At 47.8% G+C, this 22,110-nt stretch overlaps 1 protein-coding gene across 1 annotated transcript; it reads left to right on the forward strand.

Moving 5' to 3' along the window:
• The first annotated feature begins 18,046 nt into the window (after positions 1-18,046).
• Positions 18,047-21,329, forward strand: LOC125265318. The gene is made up of 6 exons (XM_048185453.1): positions 18,047-18,617; positions 18,727-19,071; positions 19,177-19,515; positions 19,666-19,770; positions 19,885-19,907; positions 20,086-21,329. The coding sequence occupies exons 1-6, from the start codon at positions 18,578-18,580 to the stop codon at positions 20,206-20,208; spliced, it is 975 nt and encodes a 324-aa protein (XP_048041410.1). The 5' UTR covers positions 18,047-18,577; the 3' UTR covers positions 20,209-21,329.
• Positions 21,330-22,110: the final 781 nt, after the last annotated feature.

A 22,110-nucleotide genomic window follows, 5' to 3' on the forward strand; every position in this document is an offset into this window, starting at 1 on the left:
TTGCTTCGGGCGCTGGGACTGGTGACTTGAGGATCATGGTGAGCGCGCTTCCTTCGGGGAACCAACCCCCTAGGAACCCTCATCCCTCGTGCACTCCGCAGCCAGTAGAGCTGCCGGGGGAACGCGGTGGACCACCCCAGAGGTGTGTACCATCCGTATCCTTCGGAGCTCCCCATGACGACCAGATGTCGATCGCTGCATCGGAGGGTGAGCCTGATACTTTCGGGGATGACGATTCGGCGCAGCTGCCTCCTTCGGGAGTGACATCTGTGCCCGATTCAGACCCGGAAATGATGGCTATGCTTTCCCGGGCCGCCAACAGGGTCGGGCTCGTGTGGAATCCTCCACCGTGTCCCGAGCCCTCGCGGTTGGACGATTGGTTTCTCGGGGTGGCAAGGGCTGGTTCTCAGTCCCCCACCCCAGTGCCTTTCTTCCCGGAGGTGCATGAAGAACTCACTGGCACATGGACGGCACCTTTTACTGCCCGAAACCGTGTCGGTGGGTCCTCCTCCCTCACCACCCTTGATGGCGGAGCGGCGAAGGGTTATGCGCGCATACCCCCTGTGGAACGGGCCGTTGCTATGCAACTGTGCCCTAACTCCACCTGGCGGGGGGAGCCGTCTCTCCCTTCCCGGGCCTGTAAGCACTCGTCGGATCTTACCGGCAAGGCTTATCAGGCCTGTGGGGAAGCCGCTTCTGCCTTACACGCTATGGCGTTGTTGCAGGTCCATCAGGCCAAGGCACTGAAGGACCTACACGAGGGTGGTCATGATCCGCAAGTTCTACAAGAACTTCGTACCGCGACGGACCTCGCGCTTCGTGCGACGAAGGTTACGGCGCGGTCAGTGGGTCGTGCGATGTCCACCATGGTGGTCCAGGAACGCCATCTCTGGCTGTGTCTCGCGGACATGAGGGAAACCGACAAGGTCAGGTTTCTTAATTCCCCCGTGTCCCAGACCGGCCTCTTCGGCGACGCGGTCGCGAACTTTGCCCAACAGTTCTCGGCTGTACAAAAGCAGTCTGAGGCCATTAGTCACATCCTGCCGAGGCGGTCAGCTGCTGCACCCCCACCGCCGGCGGCACCTCAGTCTGCCCGTCGCCGAGGGCGCCCCCCTGCGGCCGCCCCCGCTCCCACGCCGCAGCAGCAGCCTCCATCCAAGCGGCGTCGTGGAGCCGGTCGCGGGCGGGGTGCCCAGCCCGTCCCGCCACCCCTAAAAAGAAGGGTGGCAAGGCCAAGTCCAAGCGGCCCTAGGACGGGCGACCCGGAGATGGATGGGACTGCTCTTCAGGAGGTGGTGACCGCACCGCTCCTTCCCCCGGAGGAGGGCCGGGTGGAGAATCTTTTGTTTCCCCTTTTTGTTCCGCCGCTGGCCCAACGACCAGCGGTACCCAAATTTTCAATAAAAGAGCAGTTTCCTCTATCTCCGGGTCCGAAGAGGGCTCGGAGGGCAGTGGGAGGGCAAGAACCTCACCACTCTCATCCACCTCTTCTGTCGCCAGCGGACAGCAGCGAGCAGCAGGCAGACAAAACCTCGACTGCTCCCTCTGTCCACCTGTGGAAGCAGGTAAGTGTTGCACAGCACACTGTGACCCCGCTTCGGGCCGCCTCATACAGAGAGCCCCCCGGGCCGCGTCCCTGCGTTCCACCTCGCTGCCCCGCGGCGGGTACGCCGGTGGTCCCCTTGGTGCCGCTTGCTCGGTCTCTGGGAGCCTGGCTAGCGCTCCCCAGTCCGTCTCGCTGGCTCCTTCGGACCAGACTTTTTTTTAAATGTAAAAATACAGAATGTTTTCTGTGATGGGTAGGTTCAGGAGTTGGGGTACTGTATGGGGGATAGAATATACAATTTGTACAGTATAAAAGCCATTATGCCTATGTAATGTCCCCACCTTGATAGCAAAACAAACCTGCATGTGTGTGTGTGTGTGTGTGTGTGTGTGTGTGTGTGTGTGTGTGTGTGTGTGTGTACATGAATAAATTAGTCTCTTTTAAAAACTCAGAGCTAACAAAAAATCAGGGTCCATATTTATCAAGCCTCTGAGAATTACTCACAAGAAAACTGCTAAGAATTGATTTAAGAGTAAAAGAATTCTTGACTCAAAGCTGCACTTAAAAGTTAGTTCCCATTCAGTCGGTCACTTCGACGTACGTCGGATGACCGACGAATAGGAATCTCGCTAGAGAGGCCAATCTACTTCGAGTGTAACTAAACGAGCCAATGCACATTGGCATGCAATCATATGCATCAGCTGCTCGCCTCGCAGCGCGGGTATATAATGAGCAGCAGGTGCGTTGCATCTTCAGCTTTTCGCTTCGGAGCCGAACTACACATGGTAGTATCTACGAGCGAGTGTGAAAGGAACGAGCCAGCTCTCTCTACTGCTCTCTCGTCTGGTGCAGGTGGAACAGCACAGCAGCGGGGCCCATTCTCTCCTTTTGTTTATTTTCTTTTTTTGCCCACTGAGCAAAGAAAGCTGTGTGTCAGCTGTGAAAGCCGTTCTTACGGCTGGTACGGTGCGCTTTAAAGAGCGCTGAAAAGCTGTTTTCACAGCTGGTAAGAGCGGCATCTCCAAAGAGAGTGCACACGACAGGCTGCACATTCCCTGTCTGTGCTGCAGCGGCTTTCCCCTGCGTGCTTCGGCACTTGAAAGAGCAGTTCCTGAAAGAGCTTACACGAGTAGTTCGCGTCTTTTTAAAGATGTCGTTCTACTTGTGTGTTTCTGGATGCGGTCGTTACCTGGCGCCTCGGGATGGTCACCAGCGCTGTATCACGTGCTTGGGCTTAAGGCACGCTGAGGCGGCGTTTGTGGACGAGTCATGCACCCATTGTGGGATGATGACCGTCGCGGAGTTGCGGTCGAGACTCCACTTCCTGCAAAGGGGTGGAGTCCCGGTCCCGGCGCCTCGTTCCAATCCTCCTCAGAGGGTTGCTTCGGGCGCTGGGACTGGTGACTTGAGGATCATGGTGAGCGCGCTTCCTTCGGGGAACCAACCCCCTAGGAACCCTCATCCCTCGTGCACTCCGCAGCCAGTAGAGCTGCCGGGGGAACGCGGTGGACCACCCCAGAGGTGTGTACCATCCGTATCCTTCGGAGCTCCCCATGACGACCAGATGTCGATCGCTGCATCGGAGGGTGAGCCTGATACTTTCGGGGATGACGATTCGGCGCAGCTGCCTCCTTCGGGAGTGACATCTGTGCCCGATTCAGACCCGGAAATGATGGCTATGCTTTCCCGGGCCGCCAACAGGGTCGGGCTCGTGTGGAATCCTCCACCGTGTCCCGAGCCCTCGCGGTTGGACGATTGGTTTCTCGGGGTGGCAAGGGCTGGTTCTCAGTCCCCCACCCCAGTGCCTTTCTTCCCGGAGGTGCATGAAGAACTCACTGGCACATGGACGGCACCTTTTACTGCCCGAAACCGTGTCGGTGGGTCCTCCTCCCTCACCACCCTTGATGGCGGAGCGGCGAAGGGTTATGCGCGCATACCCCCTGTGGAACGGGCCGTTGCTATGCAACTGTGCCCTAACTCCACCTGGCGGGGGGAGCCGTCTCTCCCTTCCCGGGCCTGTAAGCACTCGTCGGATCTTACCGGCAAGGCTTATCAGGCCTGTGGGGAAGCCGCTTCTGCCTTACACGCTATGGCGTTGTTGCAGGTCCATCAGGCCAAGGCACTGAAGGACCTACACGAGGGTGGTCATGATCCGCAAGTTCTACAAGAACTTCGTACCGCGACGGACCTCGCGCTTCGTGCGACGAAGGTTACGGCGCGGTCAGTGGGTCGTGCGATGTCCACCATGGTGGTCCAGGAACGCCATCTCTGGCTGTGTCTCGCGGACATGAGGGAAACCGACAAGGTCAGGTTTCTTAATTCCCCCGTGTCCCAGACCGGCCTCTTCGGCGACGCGGTCGAGAACTTTGCCCAACAGTTCTCGGCTGTACAAAAGCAGTCTGAGGCCATTAGTCACATCCTGCCGAGGCGGTCAGCTGCTGCACCCCCACCGCCGGCGGCACCTCAGTCTGCCCGTCGCCGAGGGCGCCCCCCTGCGGCCGCCCCCGCTCCCACGCCGCAGCAGCAGCCTCCATCCAAGCGGCGTCGTGGAGCCGGTCGCGGGCGGGGTGCCCAGCCCGTCCCGCCACCCCCTAAAAAGAAGGGTGGCAAGGCCAAGTCCAAGCGGCCCTAGGACGGGCGACCCGGAGATGGATGGGACTGCTCTTCAGGAGGTGGTGACCGCACCGCTCCTTCCCCCGGAGGAGGGCCGGGTGGAGAATCTTTTGTTTCCCCTTTTTGTTCCGCCGCTGGCCCAACGACCAGCGGTACCCAAATTTTCAATAAAAGAGCAGTTTCCTCTATCTCCGGGTCCGAAGAGGGCTCGGAGGGCAGTGGGAGGGCAAGAACCTCACCACTCTCATCCACCTCTTCTGTCGCCAGCGGACAGCAGCGAGCAGCAGGCAGACAAAACCTCGACTGCTCCCTCTGTCCACCTGTGGAAGCAGGTAAGTGTTGCACAGCACACTGTGACCCCGCTTCGGGCCGCCTCATACAGAGAGCCCCCGGGCCGCGTCCCTGCGTTCCACCTCGCTGCCCCGCGGCGGGTACGCCGGTGGTCCCCTTGGTGCCGCTTGCTCGGTCTCTGGGAGCCTGGCTAGCGCTCCCCAGTCCGTCTCGCTGGCTCCTTCGGACCATCAGGCTCGGCTATGCGATTCAGTTCGCCCGGCGCCCCCCCAAGTTCAGGGGCATCCTCTTCACTACAGTGAAAGCTGCCGATGCCCCTGTCCTGCGTGCGGAGATCGCAGTCCTACTGGCGAAGGACGCGATCGAGCCGGTCCCTCCAGCCGATATGAGGTCAGGGTTCTACAGTCCCTACTTCATTGTACCCAAGAAAAGCGGCGGGTTACGACCGATCTTGGACCTGCGTCTTTTGAATCGGAGCCTCCACAAGCTACCGTTCAAAATGCTCACGCAGAAACGCATTTTCGAATGCATCCGTCCCCGAGATTGGTTTGCAGCGATCGACCTGAAGGACGCGTACTTCCATGTTTCGATTCTTCCGCGACACAGGCCATTCCTGAGGTTCGCGTTCGAAGGTCGAGCATACCAGTACAGGGTCCTACCCTTCGGGCTCGCCCTGTCTCCCCGCGTCTTCACGAAAGTCGTGGAGGGAGCCCTTGTTCCCATGAGAGAACAGGGTGTTCGCATCCTCAACTATCTAGACGACTGGCTTATCCTGGCACAGTCTCGGGATCAGTTGTGCGAACACAGGGACTTGGTGCTCAGTCACCTCAGCCAGTTGGGGCTTCAGGTCAACTGGGAAAAGAGCAAACTCGCCCCAGTGCAGAGGATCTCTTTTCTCGGTATGGAGTTGGATTCGGTCGAACAGATAGCACGCCTCACAGAGGAACGTGCTCGGTCGGTGTTGAACTGCCTGAATACTTTCAACGGCAGGACAGCGGTCCCACTGAAATTTTTTCAGAGGCTCCTGGGGCATATGGCGGCCGCAGCGGCTGTAACACCGCTCGGTCTGCTTCATATGAGACCGCTTCAGCACTGGCTTCACGGCCGAGTCCCGAGATGGGCGTGGCTACACGGCACGTTCCGGGTGCCAATCACTCAGGAGTGCCGCCAAGCCTTCAGCCCGTGGTCGGACCCTTTGTTTCTTCGGGCAGGAGTGCCCCTAGAACAAGTGTCCCGGCATGCTGTGGTATTCACAGATGCTTCGGCCACCGGCTGGGGTGCCACGTACAACGGGCATGCAGTGTCAGGGGTTTGGACGGGACCCCATCTGCATTGGCACATCAATTGCCTCGAGTTGCTGGCAGTACGCCTTGCTCTGAGCCGCCTCAAAGGGCCGTTACGGGGCAAGCATGTACTGGTCCGTACGGACAACACTGCGACCGTTGCGTACATCAACCGTCAAGGTGGTCTACGCTCCCGTCGCATGTCGCAACTCGCCCGCCATCTCCTCCTCTGGAGTCAGAAGCATCTGAGGTCGCTTCGCGCCATTCATGTTCCCGGTGTGCTCAACCGTGTGGCCGACGAGCTGTCACGAGCTGCGCTGCCAGGAGAGTGGCGACTCCACCCCCAGGTGGTTCAGCTGATCTGGAAAGAGTTCGGAGAGGCTCAGGTAGACCTGTATGCCTCTCTAGAGACCTCCCACTGCCAGTTGTTTTACTCTCTGACCGAGGGAACACTCGGGACAGACGCACTGGCACACAGCTGGCCCCGGGGCCTGCGCAAATATGCGTTTCCCCCAGTGAGCCTACTTGCACAGACACTGTGCAAAGTCAGGGAGGACGAGGAGCAGGTCTTGCTAGTTGCGCCCTACTGGCCCAACCGGACCTGGTTCCCAGAACTCTCTCTCCTCGCGACAGCCCCTCCCTGGCCCATCCCTCTGAGGAAGGACCTTCTTTCTCAGAGACGGGGCACTCTCTGGCACCCGCGTCCAGACCTCTGGAAACTCCATGTCTGGCCCCTGGACGGGACGCGGAGGTTCTAGGTGACTTACCCCCTGAGGTACTTAACACCATCACTTCGGCACGTGCACCGTCTACAAGACGTGCTTACGCCTCGAAGTGGAACCTGTTCGTCGAGTGGTGCTCTTCTCGCCGAGAAGACCCCCGAAGATGCTCGATCGGAGTCGTGCTTTCCTTCTTGCAGCAAGGGTTGGAGCGTAGGCTGTCCCCCTCCACCCTCAAAGTCCAGACTGCTGCTATCTCCGCTTACCACGACCACATAGATGGCAAATCTGTTGGTCAGCACGACCTGGTCATCAGGTTCCTTAGGGGGGCGAGACGGTTAAATCCTCCTCGACCTCCCTCCATACCCTCTTGGGACCTCGCTCTGGTGCTAAGAGCACTCCAGATTGCTCCCTTTGAGCCTTTGCAATCAGCAGACTTAAAGATTCTGTCTATGAAGACTTTGCTGCTGGTTGCATTGGCCTCCATCAAGAGGGTAGGGGACCTGCAGTCATTTTCGGTCGACGAATCGTGCCTGGAGTTCGGGCCGGGCGACAGCCACCTGGTACTGAGACCCCGGCCTGGCTACGTGCCCAAGGTTCCCACTACTCCCTTCAGGGACCAGGTGGTGAGCCTGCAAGCGCTGCCCTCGGAGGAGGCAGACCCAGCCCTGGCTTTGCTCTGTCCAGTCCGCGCTTTGCGACGGTACATAGACAGAACTCGAAGCTTCAGGACCTCAGACCAGCTCTTTGTCTGTTACGGAGGCCAGCAGAAGGGAAAGGCTGTCTCCAAGCAGAGGATGGCCCACTGGATAGTGGATGCCATCGCCCTGGCTTATCAAGCTCAGGGCGTGCCCTGCCCGCTCAGGTTGCATGCTCACTCCACGAGAGGTGTAGCATCCTCCTGGGCGCTGGCTCGTGGCGCCTCGCTGACAGACATTTGTAGAGCTGCGGGCTGGGCGACACCTAACACGTTCGCTAGGTACTATAGCCTTCGTGTGGAGCCGGTCTCCTCCCGTGTTCTCGCCTCAGGTCAGAGGCACGGAGAGGCCCCGGCTTAGTGTCCGCTTGCTGCGCGACATGCGCTTCTTTTCTCCAGAGAGTCCCTACAAGGCAGACCCTGTCGAGTCCTCCGACATCCCTTCGGCAGCCGACGTGGCGGAGCGTCGGTCGCCAGGCCTTACTCCGTTGAATCCTTGAGAACCGGATTTAGGCTGGGTTCCATATGTGTGACCCTACGGGGATCCCATATGCGGCTTTTCACGGTTGCTCCTAATCGAAGCCCGTGTCTTTCCCTCTGGGAGAACCCACCAAGTTGGAGTCACCCCAGTTCTTCCATATGTTGTACAACCTACAAGGTTAGTCCATATGTACTTATCCATATAACTCCTTCGGGGAAGGATATGGCTTCCGCAGCGTTCCTTATCTGACGTAAGGTTACGCTCCCAGTGGTATCTATAGTCTCACTGAGTGGGTTTTGGGAACAACAGTGATCGACCCTCTCTGTGTGAGCCCGGTCCCACCGTCCTTAGGCAAGGGGGTTCAGGTGGCTCACAACAGAGCACTGGAAGAGGGCACCTCCTGTGGCGCTTTGGTAGGGATTCCTATTCGTCGGTCATCCGACGTACGTCGAAGTGACCGACTGAATGGGAACGTCTCGGTTACAAAGGTAACCCTCGTTCCCTGAAGGAGGGAACGGAGACGTACGTCCCGTCGCCACAGGCGCTGTCCTGCTGATGCTGCCACCTGCTGGGTTCGGCTCCTCAGCGAAAACCTGAAGATGCAACGCACCTGCTGCTCATTATATACCCGCGCTGCGAGGCGAGCAGCTGATGCATATGATTGCATGCCAATGTGCATTGGCTCGTTTAGTTACACTCGAAGTAGATTGGCCTCTCTAGCGAGATTCCTATTCGTCGGTCATCCGACGTACGTCTCCGTTCCCTCCTTCAGGGAACGAGGGTTACCTTTGTAACCGAGACGTTATCAAGCATCTCAGTTGTAATTTAAGTGAAGTGTAGGACTTAAGTAAATCTTAAGTGTCCGTCTTAGTGATGATTCACAACACTTTGCTGTGCCACAAATGGGATTTTGGATGACGACATAGGCATGGACCAGTAACTGAATAGATTTCCTTATTTAAAAAATATTCTCAGATAAATTCACATTGAGTAGGTGCAGGAGTTTACATTCATAACTGGGAGAGTGATTCTTAGCTTTAAGAAATTTGATAACTTGCTTTTATGCTTGCTTTTATAAGTTTGAATGTAGGAGTAAATTTCATGAATTCTCAGCACTTAAGACTAAAATGGCATTTTGGGAATCTTGATAAATACAGGCCCAGGACACTGAAGAAAACTGATGTAACCCTCCTTCCCTGAAGGAGGGAACAGAGAGGTTATGTAAGTACTGACGTATTGGGGTCTCAATTGGGAGCCCCAATCACCTCTGAGTAATAAGAAAATGGGCCAATGAAAATTGGCCAGTGAGATCTGCATGCCAAGTTACTCCTACCCCAACATATGCATATATAAGCCAGCCGGAAACTCACTCATTCAGGTTTATGCCGAGGCGTTGAAACGAGCCATTCAGCAGTAGTTCAGGGTTGTGGCAGGAGGGATATAACATCTCCATTCCCTTCTTCAGGGAATGAGGGTTACATCAGTAACTGAGTTCCCATACAGTCAGTCATGTTTGTTGTTACGTTGATAGCCTAAATGATGTTTTATTAACAAAGTTCAGGAGGAGCATATTCAGATAATTAACCAAATAAACACGAGAGGAGTGCATTCAGTTAATCAACTTAGGCCCAATCCCAATTCTACCCCTTACCCCTTCCCCTTTCCCCTTCCCCTTTGTTTCGCGTGTTCACGTGAAGGGGTAGGGGTGTCCCAATTCTCATTTGGTTGGAGGGGAAGGGGTAGGGGAAAGGGCCAGGTAGCCCTTCAAACGAAGATTTTTCGGGACCACACTTCAGACAAAGGGGTATGATAAATTTCCAACATGGCCGACCGAGCGAGCAGAGAGACCCATAAATGTAAATATTTTCTTACGGTAAACAGTATTTTAGTAATAAATAATCACTTGTTTTATGTTGCCTTTAATCTTGTGTTCATGTATACGGTTATGTTCTCCGAAAAAAGATTTGTTAAAATCGCTATGAAAAAAGTTCGCTAATGTTTTTTACTTTATGATAGTTCCACAACATATTTTTTTATATTTTATTGAAACCCGCGTTGATTTGACAACATAAATTCAAATCCGGTGGCAGCTAGCTTGTCTTTTTGCCGCCTGATTAATGTATTGTTTTGTTGTGGTTACGTCCATAAATACGTGTACGTTACATGATATAAACAAAAAGTGCATTCAGTTTGCGTTCTTATTCATCAGTATTGTATGTAGGGACTCCTGAGGAAACATGCAGGCTCATACGTTTTCGTGCAGAAAACGAGCAGCGTTTCTTGAAATCGAAATACACAGCAAAACAACTTTGGGAGTGAGTCATCTGTTAAACGTTTATGTTGCTTGTGCCTGATTACTGTGAGATATGTGCACTAATAGTAAAAATAGCTGTCGCCCAAGCAACAGAGATCACTACAGCTATCGATGGCATCTTAGAAGTGTGTGATAAACACTTAGTGAGCTAGTGACGACTTATGATGACGTGTAACGGTCTAGTAGTGGTGTCCCAATTCTTAGGGGAATATTTTCAGCCCTACCCCTTGACACTCTGTTTCAAGGGGCAAGGGGAAGGGGGAAAGGGAAGGGGAAGGGGTATAAAATAGAATTGGGATTGGGCCTTAATTAGATATATATACAGCAGACTTACCTCTGTTCATTGACAGTTTATCAACATCCCTTCTCCACCCCATCTCCTCACTTCTAAATATAACTATTCTTATCACAACCAAGGGGAGTACTCGGGCCAAATTTCCAAACTCAGAGCCCTCCCCCCGGACAGCACGCCAAATACACATAACATTTACTCTATCTAATTATTTGTAAGTGTTCCCTATGTCCCGCATCCTACCCATAGGGAAACACACATATGGACTGACTCGAGGGGCAGTGCTTCATAAGGAAAGGTCTCTGCAGAACCGGAGCAGAACAGAATTTGCCCAGGGAAAGACTCAGGTTTACTCAGGGAAACTGTATCGTGGAAGAATACACATATAGAATTACCAAAAGGGAATCACAGCATATAGGTATCTAGCATGTTCTAAGTGGCTTCTGGCAGTAAAAGGTTCCTTCAACGACTCTGTGACCTCCTCATGCACCTTCAGGAAAAAAGGAACAGAGATACCAATCATCCAAGGTGAAGGTTTGAAAACTGGAGGGTGGAGGGATCGCCCACCACTGCTCCACCACTGCTCCATGGTCCAGGCCCGCCAATGCTCCACAGCCTGCCACTGCACCATGACCCATGTCTGTCACTGCACCATGATCCAGGCCCACCACTGCCCCAAGGTCTAAGTCTGGCCATGCTCCATGGACCAGGTACGCCCATGCTTCAAGGTCCATGTCTACCCATGTTCCATGGACCAGGTCCACCCATGCTCCATGACCCTGGTCCACCCTTGCTCCAAGGTCCAAGTCCGCCCATGCTCCACGTTCTAGGTCCGCTCATGCTCCATGAACCTGGTCCGTCTCTGCTCCATGACCCTGGCCCTCTATCCCTCCCTCCCCCAAGACCACCTCCACTCCACCACCAACCTGGCCTTTCTAGTCATGTATAGTTTTTGCTTTGTTGGGCGTCAGGAGCTGCCCATAGAGGGGGGGGATCTGTAATGTATAGTTCTGTTTCATGTTCATGGTTCATGTGTGTGTTTTTTTTTTTTTTTTTTTGTAGTTTTATTCATGTTGCTTGTTTGTGTCATGCTTTCCTTGCTCCTCATGTGCTCCCTTAGTCAATGTGTCATGTGCTGATTGGTTGTTTATGGTCATGTGGTTTCTCAGTTCTGTATTTAAAGGGAAACCTTGGTGTTAAGACTTGTATGCCTTAATATAATGTACATGATGTCTCTTACTGAAATATGTAGTAGAAAACCCATGAAAGACTTACATTATTTAAAAAATCCATGACACATTTGGACAATGGGCAGCGCCATTTTGTTTGCATTCTATGTTGGGGACCTCAAATGAGTGCACTCACTGCTCTACTGACACTGTCATATTGCTATTTTTAACGCAACACAACTCGGAATTTAATAGACGATGCCACATTGTTACTGCTTACTGCAAATCGAAAAGGCTGATCGGGTTTTAAAAGGAACCTCGCGGATATTAAGACCTGTATGCATTACTAGATTACCGTTGCACCAAAACATACAGATAAAAAGCCTCAGTTATCAGGGCTAAAGTGAAGAGAACAAAGACGCAGTTAAGAAGTTTTATTCGTCCACATTCTGCACAACTTCCCATTCTTTTCTCCTCCTCTTATCACTAGTAAAGCAGTAAAGACTTACATCACTTCTCTTGTGGCTCATCGACTGAAACTTACAACCAAAAGCTGCACAATGTGGTATCATATATTATATTCCGAGTTGTGTTGCGTTAAAAATAGCAATATGACAGTGTCAGTAGAGCAGTGAGTACAATCATTTGACATCACCGACATAGAATGCAAACAAAATGGTGCCGCCCATTGTCCAAATATGTCATGGATTTTTTAATTAATGTAAATCTTTCATGGGTTTTCTACTACATATTTCAGTAAGAGACATCATTTATGTTATATTAAGCCATACAAGTCTTAACAACAGTGGTTCCCTTTAAGCCTCTTCTTCCCTTTCGAAAGGGAACTCAACGCTGCGTAAACACGATAGGGGAACGCCTCCACATGAACCGGTGTCTGAAACACTTATCCAATCTTGGCAATATTATATTGACAGGCGACAGCCCATTACATCATAACAATGCAACCCACACATATATAAGGGGCGCCCAAATAACATATCCTCTAATCGTCATCAAGGTCTGTCATGTGTGAAGCACTATCTGGCAAAATGAAATGCACAGAGAGGATTATTAAGTGTGTGGATCCGTGTCCTTGCTATCTGACACTAGATCACACACACGAGCTGTGCTTTCTCTGTCTGGGGAAGAGCACGCATGGTAATTTCTCGAGGGAGCTGCCTATGCAAACTGGGAGCGCATTCCTTTAAGAACGCTCCGTTCTCATCTGGGTCTCTTCTCGAGGGAAGAGAGTTCAGCATCTGGGCCTGGTGGTTCGGTCCCGCTCGAGCTGAGGCAGGGCGGAGACTCAGATCACGGGGCTCGCAGATGGAGCTCGCCGGACAGTTTGAGAGGGGCATGACCGCTCACGCTGTTCGGCGACTCGCGAGAGTGAGCTGCTGGGAGAGGATGCATTGTCTTCTGCATCCTCAGGTCCAGCGGCGAGTGCACTTCCAGCTGAGCAAGAGATGGCTGAGGAGGATAGAGAGAGTGACTTTACTGAATCATCTCAGCCACCCTGTCCTGCGTACGCTGAGCTGTTAGAGATTATGGAACGTGCTGCCGACAGACTACAGTTGCCATGGCAGCGCATTAGGAGAGAGACCGCACGCATTCACAAAGAATGATTTCTCGGTTTCTCTCTGGCCATAATCCTACAGCTCAAGTGAGCTTTCCATTCCTTCCTGACCTGCATATGAAGAGTTTGGTTCCAAAACGCAATAACTCCATTTTGATTAATTTGAGTAAAAAGGTGTTTTCTTTACCAAGAAAGTGGCAAGATGAAAACTACTATTTTCTGTTTCAAACTTTCACATAGCATCTTTTGGTTATAAAAACATAAAAAATTCAAATCTACATTTTGATTTTAAAAAGTTTATTATAAAAACGTATAATTTTTTCCCCAAAAGGCAATAAATCCATGACACTTTTTTTTTTCAAAATGCAATTAATACATCAATATAAAAGTTATTTTTCAAATTGAAAATACACAACAAAGTAAGTTGATTCACATATATGACAGAGTCTAAACTTTGCCAATATTTATGTTATATACAGGCATTTTACTAAAAATACATTCAGCCGTTGCTCCCAAAATGAATTCAATGGGTCATCTTGTTAAAGGTGCTACAGAAGATGTTTTGTTTTATACGTTTTTGCAATATTACTTGAAACTGTCTTTACTAGCTGATAAAAGACTATTTATTAGGTGCACTGAAAGGAATAATAATAATAATAATAATAATATACATCATCTGTGCACGAGGTAGAGCCTTAAAAACATCATCCGATCATCGCATAAACGATTGGCCCTCTGGCTTGTCAATCACTGCCTTTACGTTCCTTGTGAGAGACGTGCGCGGATTGGCCCTCTGGCTTATCAATCACTGCCATGACGTTCCTTGTGAGAGACGTGCGCGGCTGCGCGCTCCAGTAACTTTCCACACTTCACAGGCGCCGCATGCAATATTTTTGTCAGGAGACAGGAGTAACAACCACAGATTATGAGTTACCTGCGGTGAGTCAGAAATAATGAATCCACTAACACGACACAGTATTGGTAAACACTCGTGTTCCAATACTCGTGCACGAGTTTTGGGAGGCGTTCCCTCGAAATGAGCTGTGAAGGAGGGGGGTTGTTCTTACGCATACGCTCATTTCAAAAACTCACTAACAGTATTTGGTTTCTCAGTTGACGAAAAGATCCTCTTTAGCACCTTTAATGTTATAAATTATTTGTCATTACCGATTAAAGAGTATCTGGCGCCACCGCATGGTTAAATAAACACATTTGCCGAGTACATTGGTATTAAAAATGGCTTTTTAAAAAAAGCCTTCAATGTTTACAGTGTGTGGAATGGTGTGCTGTGATTGGTTGAGCGGATATATCGTGTTCTGCAGAAAAAGGAGACTCTGCGTTTGTCGCGTTTTGGAAATAAAGGGAGAAAACACGACAGAATAACACGACGGATTTCGCATTTTGCGCAAAATTAATAAATGACTTTTCAATACCAACCAGATACAATTCTGATTTTGGCGTTTATTGCGTTTTGGAGCCAAACTCTTCATATTAAGGTTGAGGCAGTATGGGAGAACCCAATTAATAAAAAAAAATAAAAAAAAAATAAAAAAAACTTTTTTTATAGGCTTAATAAGGGTGAAAGACCTTCATGGTCACAGGTCGAACTGTTTTAGGTCTGGTTACTATTTAAATACTAAAGTATTTCTTTTTAGACCACTGTTCCCTGTGTAGGGTTTGTGGAAGGAATATGGGTATGTGTTGCTAATTATAATAACAACAATAAATGTTATTATTCAGCACTTTTCTTGCAAAAAGTAATTAAGGGAGTGGACATTGACACTGAAAGCTCAGACTCTGCCATCTAAGCCCCTTAAAGTGACATCTCGCTTAGATGACAGGGCATACGCAGCAGCGGCATGCGTGTCTTGAATGCCATTGGTCTAAGTCCCTCAGCAGTTCAGCCTGGTGCGTCTGCCACATAGCCCTCGTGTGCATGCCGCTTAGGTCTGAGTCCTCAACCAGACAGGTTGGGCCTTGCCCGTCCCGACCTGAGGGTCGCGGATGGGACCAGAAGGCTCCGTTCTTCAACCCAGTAATGAGTATTATGATTCTGTTGGTCTGCCTTTGGCTTTGATAGTGAGAAGATCCTTTCAGGCTTTTAAAGGTGGAGGACACCACGTTTCTATGGTGGAGGTCACCACCCTGTGTTACCAGGTCTTGTATGCATTTAAAATACTAATGTATTTCTTTAGACCACTGTTCCCTGTGTAGGATGTGCTTGGGCATTCAGCTAAATTAGGAAGGAAGTTTTATTTTATTTCATCTATTGTAAAAGTATAATAATAAGGGCCCTGAAGTTCCCTGTAGGTTGGCTAGTACATTTTTTAGACTGAAAGAAGTACCATTTGGGTCTTATTGAGTGTGCTGGTTTTCGCTTATTGTATGTTCTCTGGTGAGACCACACTCCTTTGTTTTTCTCTTTATTAGCGAGTAAGCTGGCCTCTTCCCACTTGAGAGTGGTTTTGAGGCTGCTGCTCTGTTGCAGGCTGGCCCTCTTCAGACTACCTTGATAGCCACCTAAGGGTAGAGTAGTATGTTTGTACTCATTTTGCTTTAAGGGTAAAAAGTGCTTTTACTGAGTACACCGCTCGTTGTCAATGTGGTAGGTCCCAGGCGTTGTTTGAATAGTAAACTATCTCTGCTACTAGACTCACTATAGGGTAGAGGCCCTAACAGGCCTCCTCTCACAGTGAGTTCCCACCATGTTGGGCCCCTAGCAGCCAGCACATGCGCTGTCATGTAGCTGCCCTTAGCAGGCCTCCCTGTTAGCAGCCACAGTAAATGGGTTTTCTGGTAGCTATTTCTTATGTTGTCAGATAGTAAGCCTTAGCAGGCTTCTCTGTAGTCAGCCCCATTAGTGTGGATGTTGTAGCAACAAGACACGCTCCGGGTAGCTGGCCTTAACAGGCCTCCCTGTGAGCGAGTCCCTAGCACTTTGGTATGTGAAAGCTCAACTAGCAAAAAATAAATAAAAGGCATCTCTGTGAGTGAGCTCCCTTTTGTGCGGGTATTTTTTATAACATTTTAGCCACTTAGAAGTGGACTTGCTTCAGATTGCAGGCCTTAGCAGGCCTCTTTGAGGTTGAGTCCCTAGCAGTGTGGGCTTCTGGCATCCGGCTGTTGCTTGTTTTCAGCTTGTTGGCCTTAGCAGACCGCTCTGGAAGACAGCAGGCCTCCCTGTGGGTGAGCCCAAGGTGTAGGCTTTGGACAGCTAGCTAGCTATTTGCTATCAGGCTGCTGGCCTTAGCAGCTTGTTTCGGGCGGCAGGCCTTAACAGGCCTCTCTGAGAGCCAGCCACTAATAAGTAGGTGTATGGCAGCTAGCAATGGCCACAGTCAGCCAGTGAACGTTTGCCATTGAGATGCGTGGCCTTAGTAGGCCCCTTTTGAGGCGAATTTCCCACAGTACGGTTACTTCTCTGCCAGTCTAGACTCAATACCAGGTGGTTGGCCACAGTAGGCCTCCCTGATGTTTGAAGGCTTCCCTCAAAGCCTCCCAGTTAGATCAGCTCTTAGGCTGTGAGCATTCCTCTCACAAGGGTTCCTTTTTAAAGGGCACGGCCTCCTTAGCGCATATGTGCTTTGTAGATCCTAGGATTGAGCAGAGTAACTCCCCTCACTTTCAATGGTCGATAGCACTTCGCTGAGTCCTGCTCTCCAGGATGCCCATCTCTAAGATCCGGTCTCAGTTGGTCTACTGCCCTTTCTGCAGTCCCTCTTTCTGGATGTCTCTTTGTGAGACTTCTGTGTCTAGAGACTTTGTTTCTGAGGAAACAGACAGGTTGTTGGCAGACTAGGTTATTAGTTCATCTAGAAGCCAGGTCAGCCTCCCTATTGGCATTCGGGTTGATTGTGTTCCCCTGATAAGTGACTGGCTGGGGTTCCTTCTGGCCCCCTAGCCATGCTCCCTTAAAGGGACCCCTTTTCTTTGAAGTGGTTGGTTCCAGGCCTTTGTGCGGCCTTGGCAGGCCTTCATGTGTAAGATATGGAGGCCGCTTTGAGGCTTTGACCGCTGTTAGCACTGTCACTGACAGCACATTTGTGACCCATAGGGTGAGTGGGTCTGGCATTTCATTTGAATTTGCCGGATTCTGACAGTTGTCACTGCCATGCGTGGCATGCACTCCCCTTAGCATGGTGGCATGGGTATATAGTTCCCCTAGCGAGTTTACACAGCATTGAGTTCCCTTTCGAAGGGAAACATCTGAGGTTCCACATGTAAACATGGTTCCCTGAGAACAGGGAATGAGACGCTGCATCTCTTAGCCATGCCTCGGGGCCCGTCTGCTTACAGTCCCTTCAGACGATAAGCAGATGACATGTTATTTGGGCGCCCCTTATATACGTGCGGGTCCCATTATTATGATGTCATGGGCTGTCGCCGGTCAATATAATATTGCCGAGATTGGATAAGTGTTTAAGACACCGGTTCATGTGGAGGCATTCCCCTAGCGTTTTTATGCAGTGTTTCGTTCCCTGTTCTCAGGGAACCATGGTTACATGCGTAACCTGAGACGTTTTCCATGTGGTGAGTGTCATTGTCAAGTCTGCTCATGTTCAAATCAAGTGGTTGCTTTGTTTGTTTGCTCACTTTGGATTATGAATAAACTGCACATGGGTTCATCAAGCTCGCCTTCTGTGGACTGATTGTTACATCTGTAGAAGAATTGTTCATTCTTAGTTCATGTTAACTAATGTTATTTAATGAAACCTTATTGTGAAGTGTTACCATTATTCCATCTTTCACATTTTTTTTTTTTTTTTTGGTATTGATGTATAATAGTCAGGTTTAGGGTTTATTATCTTGGCCTACACATAAATCCATTGTGCACCATTCTAACATTAACTAATATGAAACTTGGAAGAGAAGAATGGAAAAGGAACTGAAAATTCATTAACACAGAACATCGGGCTCTGTTTTTATGAATTTTTCTTAGAGTGTGCAAATATGAACCAGGTGTGTATGTATTCATCAATCCAATATAGTTAAATGAACAAACCATGCCCTGCCATCTGCCAACCCCTTGATTGAAAACATTAATTTAATTAAACAAAATTTGTACATTTTCAATTCAATTAATTTAATTTAAAATATCTTGGATGCTCATCATCTGTACTAAAAACATGAACTTTTATAGGCCCTTTAATGGCTTGTCTTCTGGTTACATGCTTCTTAGAAACATCTTATTTCCAGCTTTTTTTCTGTGTCAAAACACATCATGCATTTTTTTGTAACAAAACAACATATCAACCACATTGTGAGACCAACTTTAATAGCTAAAAACTGGGTAACTAAGCAGTAGTATATATAATACCTTCCTTAATAAATGAGAGGGGTTTTTTTTGGAGCAATGGAAAGATGGTTGGGTTAGACATATTTTTAGCCATTATGATGTGGCCAGGGGTGTGAAAGCAAAAAAGTTAAGGTGAAAGTGCACACGTGCGTCGGTTGACTGAAGCAAAGACCAATGGACACAAGGTAAAGACACAGTCTAGTGATCTACCCTTCTTTAGCATGTGTGATAGTGTGCTCATTTGTTGGCTTTTTTCAGATGAATTCAAAGCCTGAGGATAATTTTGGAATTTGACTGATCATGAGATATTACTTCATTCTTTTGCTTTCCTCAACAATATGTAAATATACCTAAATGTTTATTCTTTTTAAACATTAAACAATCCACCAATTTAATACTATGTAACACATTAAACTCTAAAGTTATCTAATGTGTGCTTCATTTTGCAGTCTGCTTTACTGATGTGGACGTTGTTCAAGATGATTTAAAAATAGTTCAAGCTGGAGAGGATGTGAATCTTACTTGCAACTTTTCAGAGCTTCTGGACTCAACAGTGTGGTTTAAACAGACGGCTGAAAGAAAATCTTTCCAAATTGTGTCTTTATATTTAAATCAACAACCCAGCTGGAATAAGGACTTTGAGAAAATGAATCGCTTTAATGTTATAGGAGGAGATGGTCATTTTAATCTGACCATTTTAAATACAAACCCTTCAGACTCAGCAACATATTACTGTGTAGTCACATCATATTACAGCATTGGAATGGGTGCAGGAACTAGATTACTTGTCAGAGGTATGTTTCCTTGCTTGTTTTTTTTTTTGCTTTGTGGGGATTTTGTTGGATGATGCTTGGCCTTGCTTTTTCTAGCAATTGTCCTTTTTATGTCCCTTTGTCAAGATGCAGCCGTAGCACAAATAACTCTTCAGCAGTCTTTGATAGACACACTTTATCCAGGGGATTCTGTGAATTTGCAGTGCAGCATCTTCACTGAGAGTTGTGCAGGAGAACACAGCGTCTACTGGTTCAGACAAAGCTCGGGAGACTCTCAAGGAGTCCTTTACACCAAAGGAGAGAGAAATGGTCAGTGTAATAAGAGCAGCGAGCCTCAAACACAGAGCTGCGTCTACAATCTCCTCAAGAGCAACATCAGTCACTCTGACACTGGGATTTACTACTGCGCTGTGGCTGCATGTGGAGAGATACTGTTTGGAAAAGGAACTCAACTAAATTTTAGAGGTAAGGTACAAATGTGTGTGGCTTGAAATGTTGAAATGTTTGGCTTGATCTCTCCTCTCTGGAAAAGCATTTGTTTCCTATACTAGAGTACATGATACCAAACCTATATAAAAAATGTTTACTAAGAAAATAAAATTAATTTTGTTTCAGTGAGTGGTGATGAGAATCTAACTCTTGCTCTTGGAATTTTAAACTTCATATTTTTGGCTCTTGTTGTTTTTCTGGGAATAAAACTATGCAGGGGTCAAAATAAAGGTAAGACTTTCTGGAAAAGATTATATAATTTTCCATTACCATAATAAATTAAAGTTTTAAATAACACATAAATGCCATTTATAATGACAAGACTTGCTTCTTAATTTCCCAAAGTGTCCACGCCTCAAGAGAGTCAAGTAAGTACACAATTAGCTTCCATTTGAGATCTTTTTCAAATCTTTATCAATGTATCTGTTTTATCAATTTAATATTAAATAATATACTTTTTTCAGGGTTCTTAAAATTTTTGTGTATATCATGCCACATCATGTGTAATTTTCCTCATAATTGGAGTCTTTTCTCTCTTGATTTTAGAATGAAGACACCATGAATTATGCAGCCATTAGTTTTGCTCAGAAACCTCTGAACTCTAGAAGAACCAAATCAAAGATCATTCAGGATCAATCTCTGTACGCTCAGGTCAGATCACAGCAGTAACATCCAGAGCATTTACCTTCTACAGAAATATTTTCATTATGATCTTATAACAATTTGAGGTAATTACATTTAATTTGGTTGAATAATTTTGTTCATTTTACTCTGTTTATTGAGTTTATTTGTTTCCTTCATGTTTTTATGTTTTGTTGTCTTTTTTATGAATTATCTTCAACTGTGCAGCATTTTGGTCATTCTTGATGCTGTTATTAATGTGCTTTAAAATGAAATAAAATTACTTGATCTTGAATCTATAATGCCTTTAAGGATCATGTCCTTTATTTCAAGAAATTGTTATTTAAGTTTTAAAATGAATGGTCTGAAAGTGTAACCTCAAATAACAGTATAGCTAACAATGTCATCACAATACGGACTGCATGCTGATAGCTGTCGGTGGCCATATTTTAATGTATTTATATTTTAAAGTGTTACTTTGGCTTTGTACTGTGTATTGATAACTATGAATTTGTTAGGCATATTAAGGATAAGGATAATTGTAAAAGAAAATTATTGAAGTAGAAAAGTATATTTTTGTAAATTAATGCATGTAGGTTGTTAGACTCTGTGTTCTTTTTGGGCAACTTTGTAACTTTGTGTTATGAAATGTTCCATTTTACAGTTTCCTTATGAATCACTTGTGTGTATGCTTAATTTACATCTGCTAAATTAATAGCCTGTTTATGTGCATGTGCATTTGTTCAAATGTGTTTTGTTTGGGGTTTTTTTTTTTTTTTTTTTTTTTTTTTTTTGGTGCATGTGTAAGTTATACTTCCTCTGCAAAGTATTAGTTAGCATTTAGTTAGTCTTTAACAAGAATTATTTTAAAGACAACTTGCTGAATGCTGAATTCAACACATGGTCCATACTGCCACCTAGTGGTTGTAGATCATTGGTATGAGATCTGGGATCTCCTTTTTTATGCCCTTTTTAGGCGAGAGTAGACAGCTGCAGTGAGGGGAGGAGTGGAAAAAGTGCAGCCAAGACGGACAGTTCTCTCCTCTGATAGTGGATCAGACACCTACGAGATCAAAGCCGGATATTTTAGGATACACACTCATGTGCTGTGTAATAAACTAGATGTAATTTAGGTTCTGTTGCTTTTATATCAAAATAAATGTGATGAACAAGACACCCAAAGTCATTGTTACTTATTTAATTCTGTCCAAAAGACGTGTTTTCCCTCAATTTTTGGTTATATAGCCTTTATACTCTGTCAAAATTGAGGGGTCAAGGGTCCAAATAAACTTCCATTGCCCACTTGATAAAGTTGAATGCACTTCTTGAATGAAACAATGTTTTAAACAAGGACATTTTTTAATTTTGCACACCACCGTGAGCGAGACTCATACAACCAGCAACGCAACTCTGAATCGGCTGAATCTGACGTATAGCGCTTCTCTTTACAGAGATCAATGCATTGACCAGTGCTGACGCCTGTCATGTGAAAGGATGCTACGACAAAGATATCACTTTCATTCATGCGCACAGACATAGTAATTGTAAATGCAATCGGCAAAAGTCAAAAGCTGGCTATAAATGAACTACACCACAGTCACATGACTTCAATGTCACTATCACTAAGCTTCAGACAACACTTTCAGTCTTTGTTTAAAAACATTTTTCTCTAAAAGTTTGAATTACAATAGTTTGCAAGAATGGAGGTTTGCAGACAGGAGGTTCATAGGTCATGAGGATAGGCTTTGCGACTGGAGCGAACTCTGGAGTGCATTCATGGACTGAAGTGGATTCTGTAGCAAAATCATGGGCTATAGTGGGCTCTGGAGCAGACTCTTGTGCTGGAGCAGGTTCATGGGTTGGAGCAGAACCCAGAAACAGTATGTGCTCTTCACACACAATAGCCATCACTGTAACAGGGAGTACAGTTGACAGCGGGGCCACCTAAGA

This window comes from Megalobrama amblycephala, linkage group LG3 (assembly GCF_018812025.1).
Source record: "Megalobrama amblycephala isolate DHTTF-2021 linkage group LG3, ASM1881202v1, whole genome shotgun sequence".
In the NCBI taxonomy this organism is placed as follows: Eukaryota; Metazoa; Chordata; class Actinopteri; order Cypriniformes; family Xenocyprididae; genus Megalobrama; species Megalobrama amblycephala.

Bases quoted from the DNA above. Each gene is read 5' to 3' on its own strand.
- LOC125265318 (XM_048185453.1), top strand. From the start codon at position 18,578: ATGAGATATTACTTCATTCTTTTGCTTTCCTCAACAATAT. The intron at 19,072-19,176 runs GTATGTTTCCTT...CCCTTTGTCAAG, and splicing joins AACTAGATTACTTGTCAGAG to ATGCAGCCGTAGCACAAATA. The intron at 19,516-19,665 runs GTAAGGTACAAA...ATTTTGTTTCAG, and splicing joins AACTCAACTAAATTTTAGAG to TGAGTGGTGATGAGAATCTA.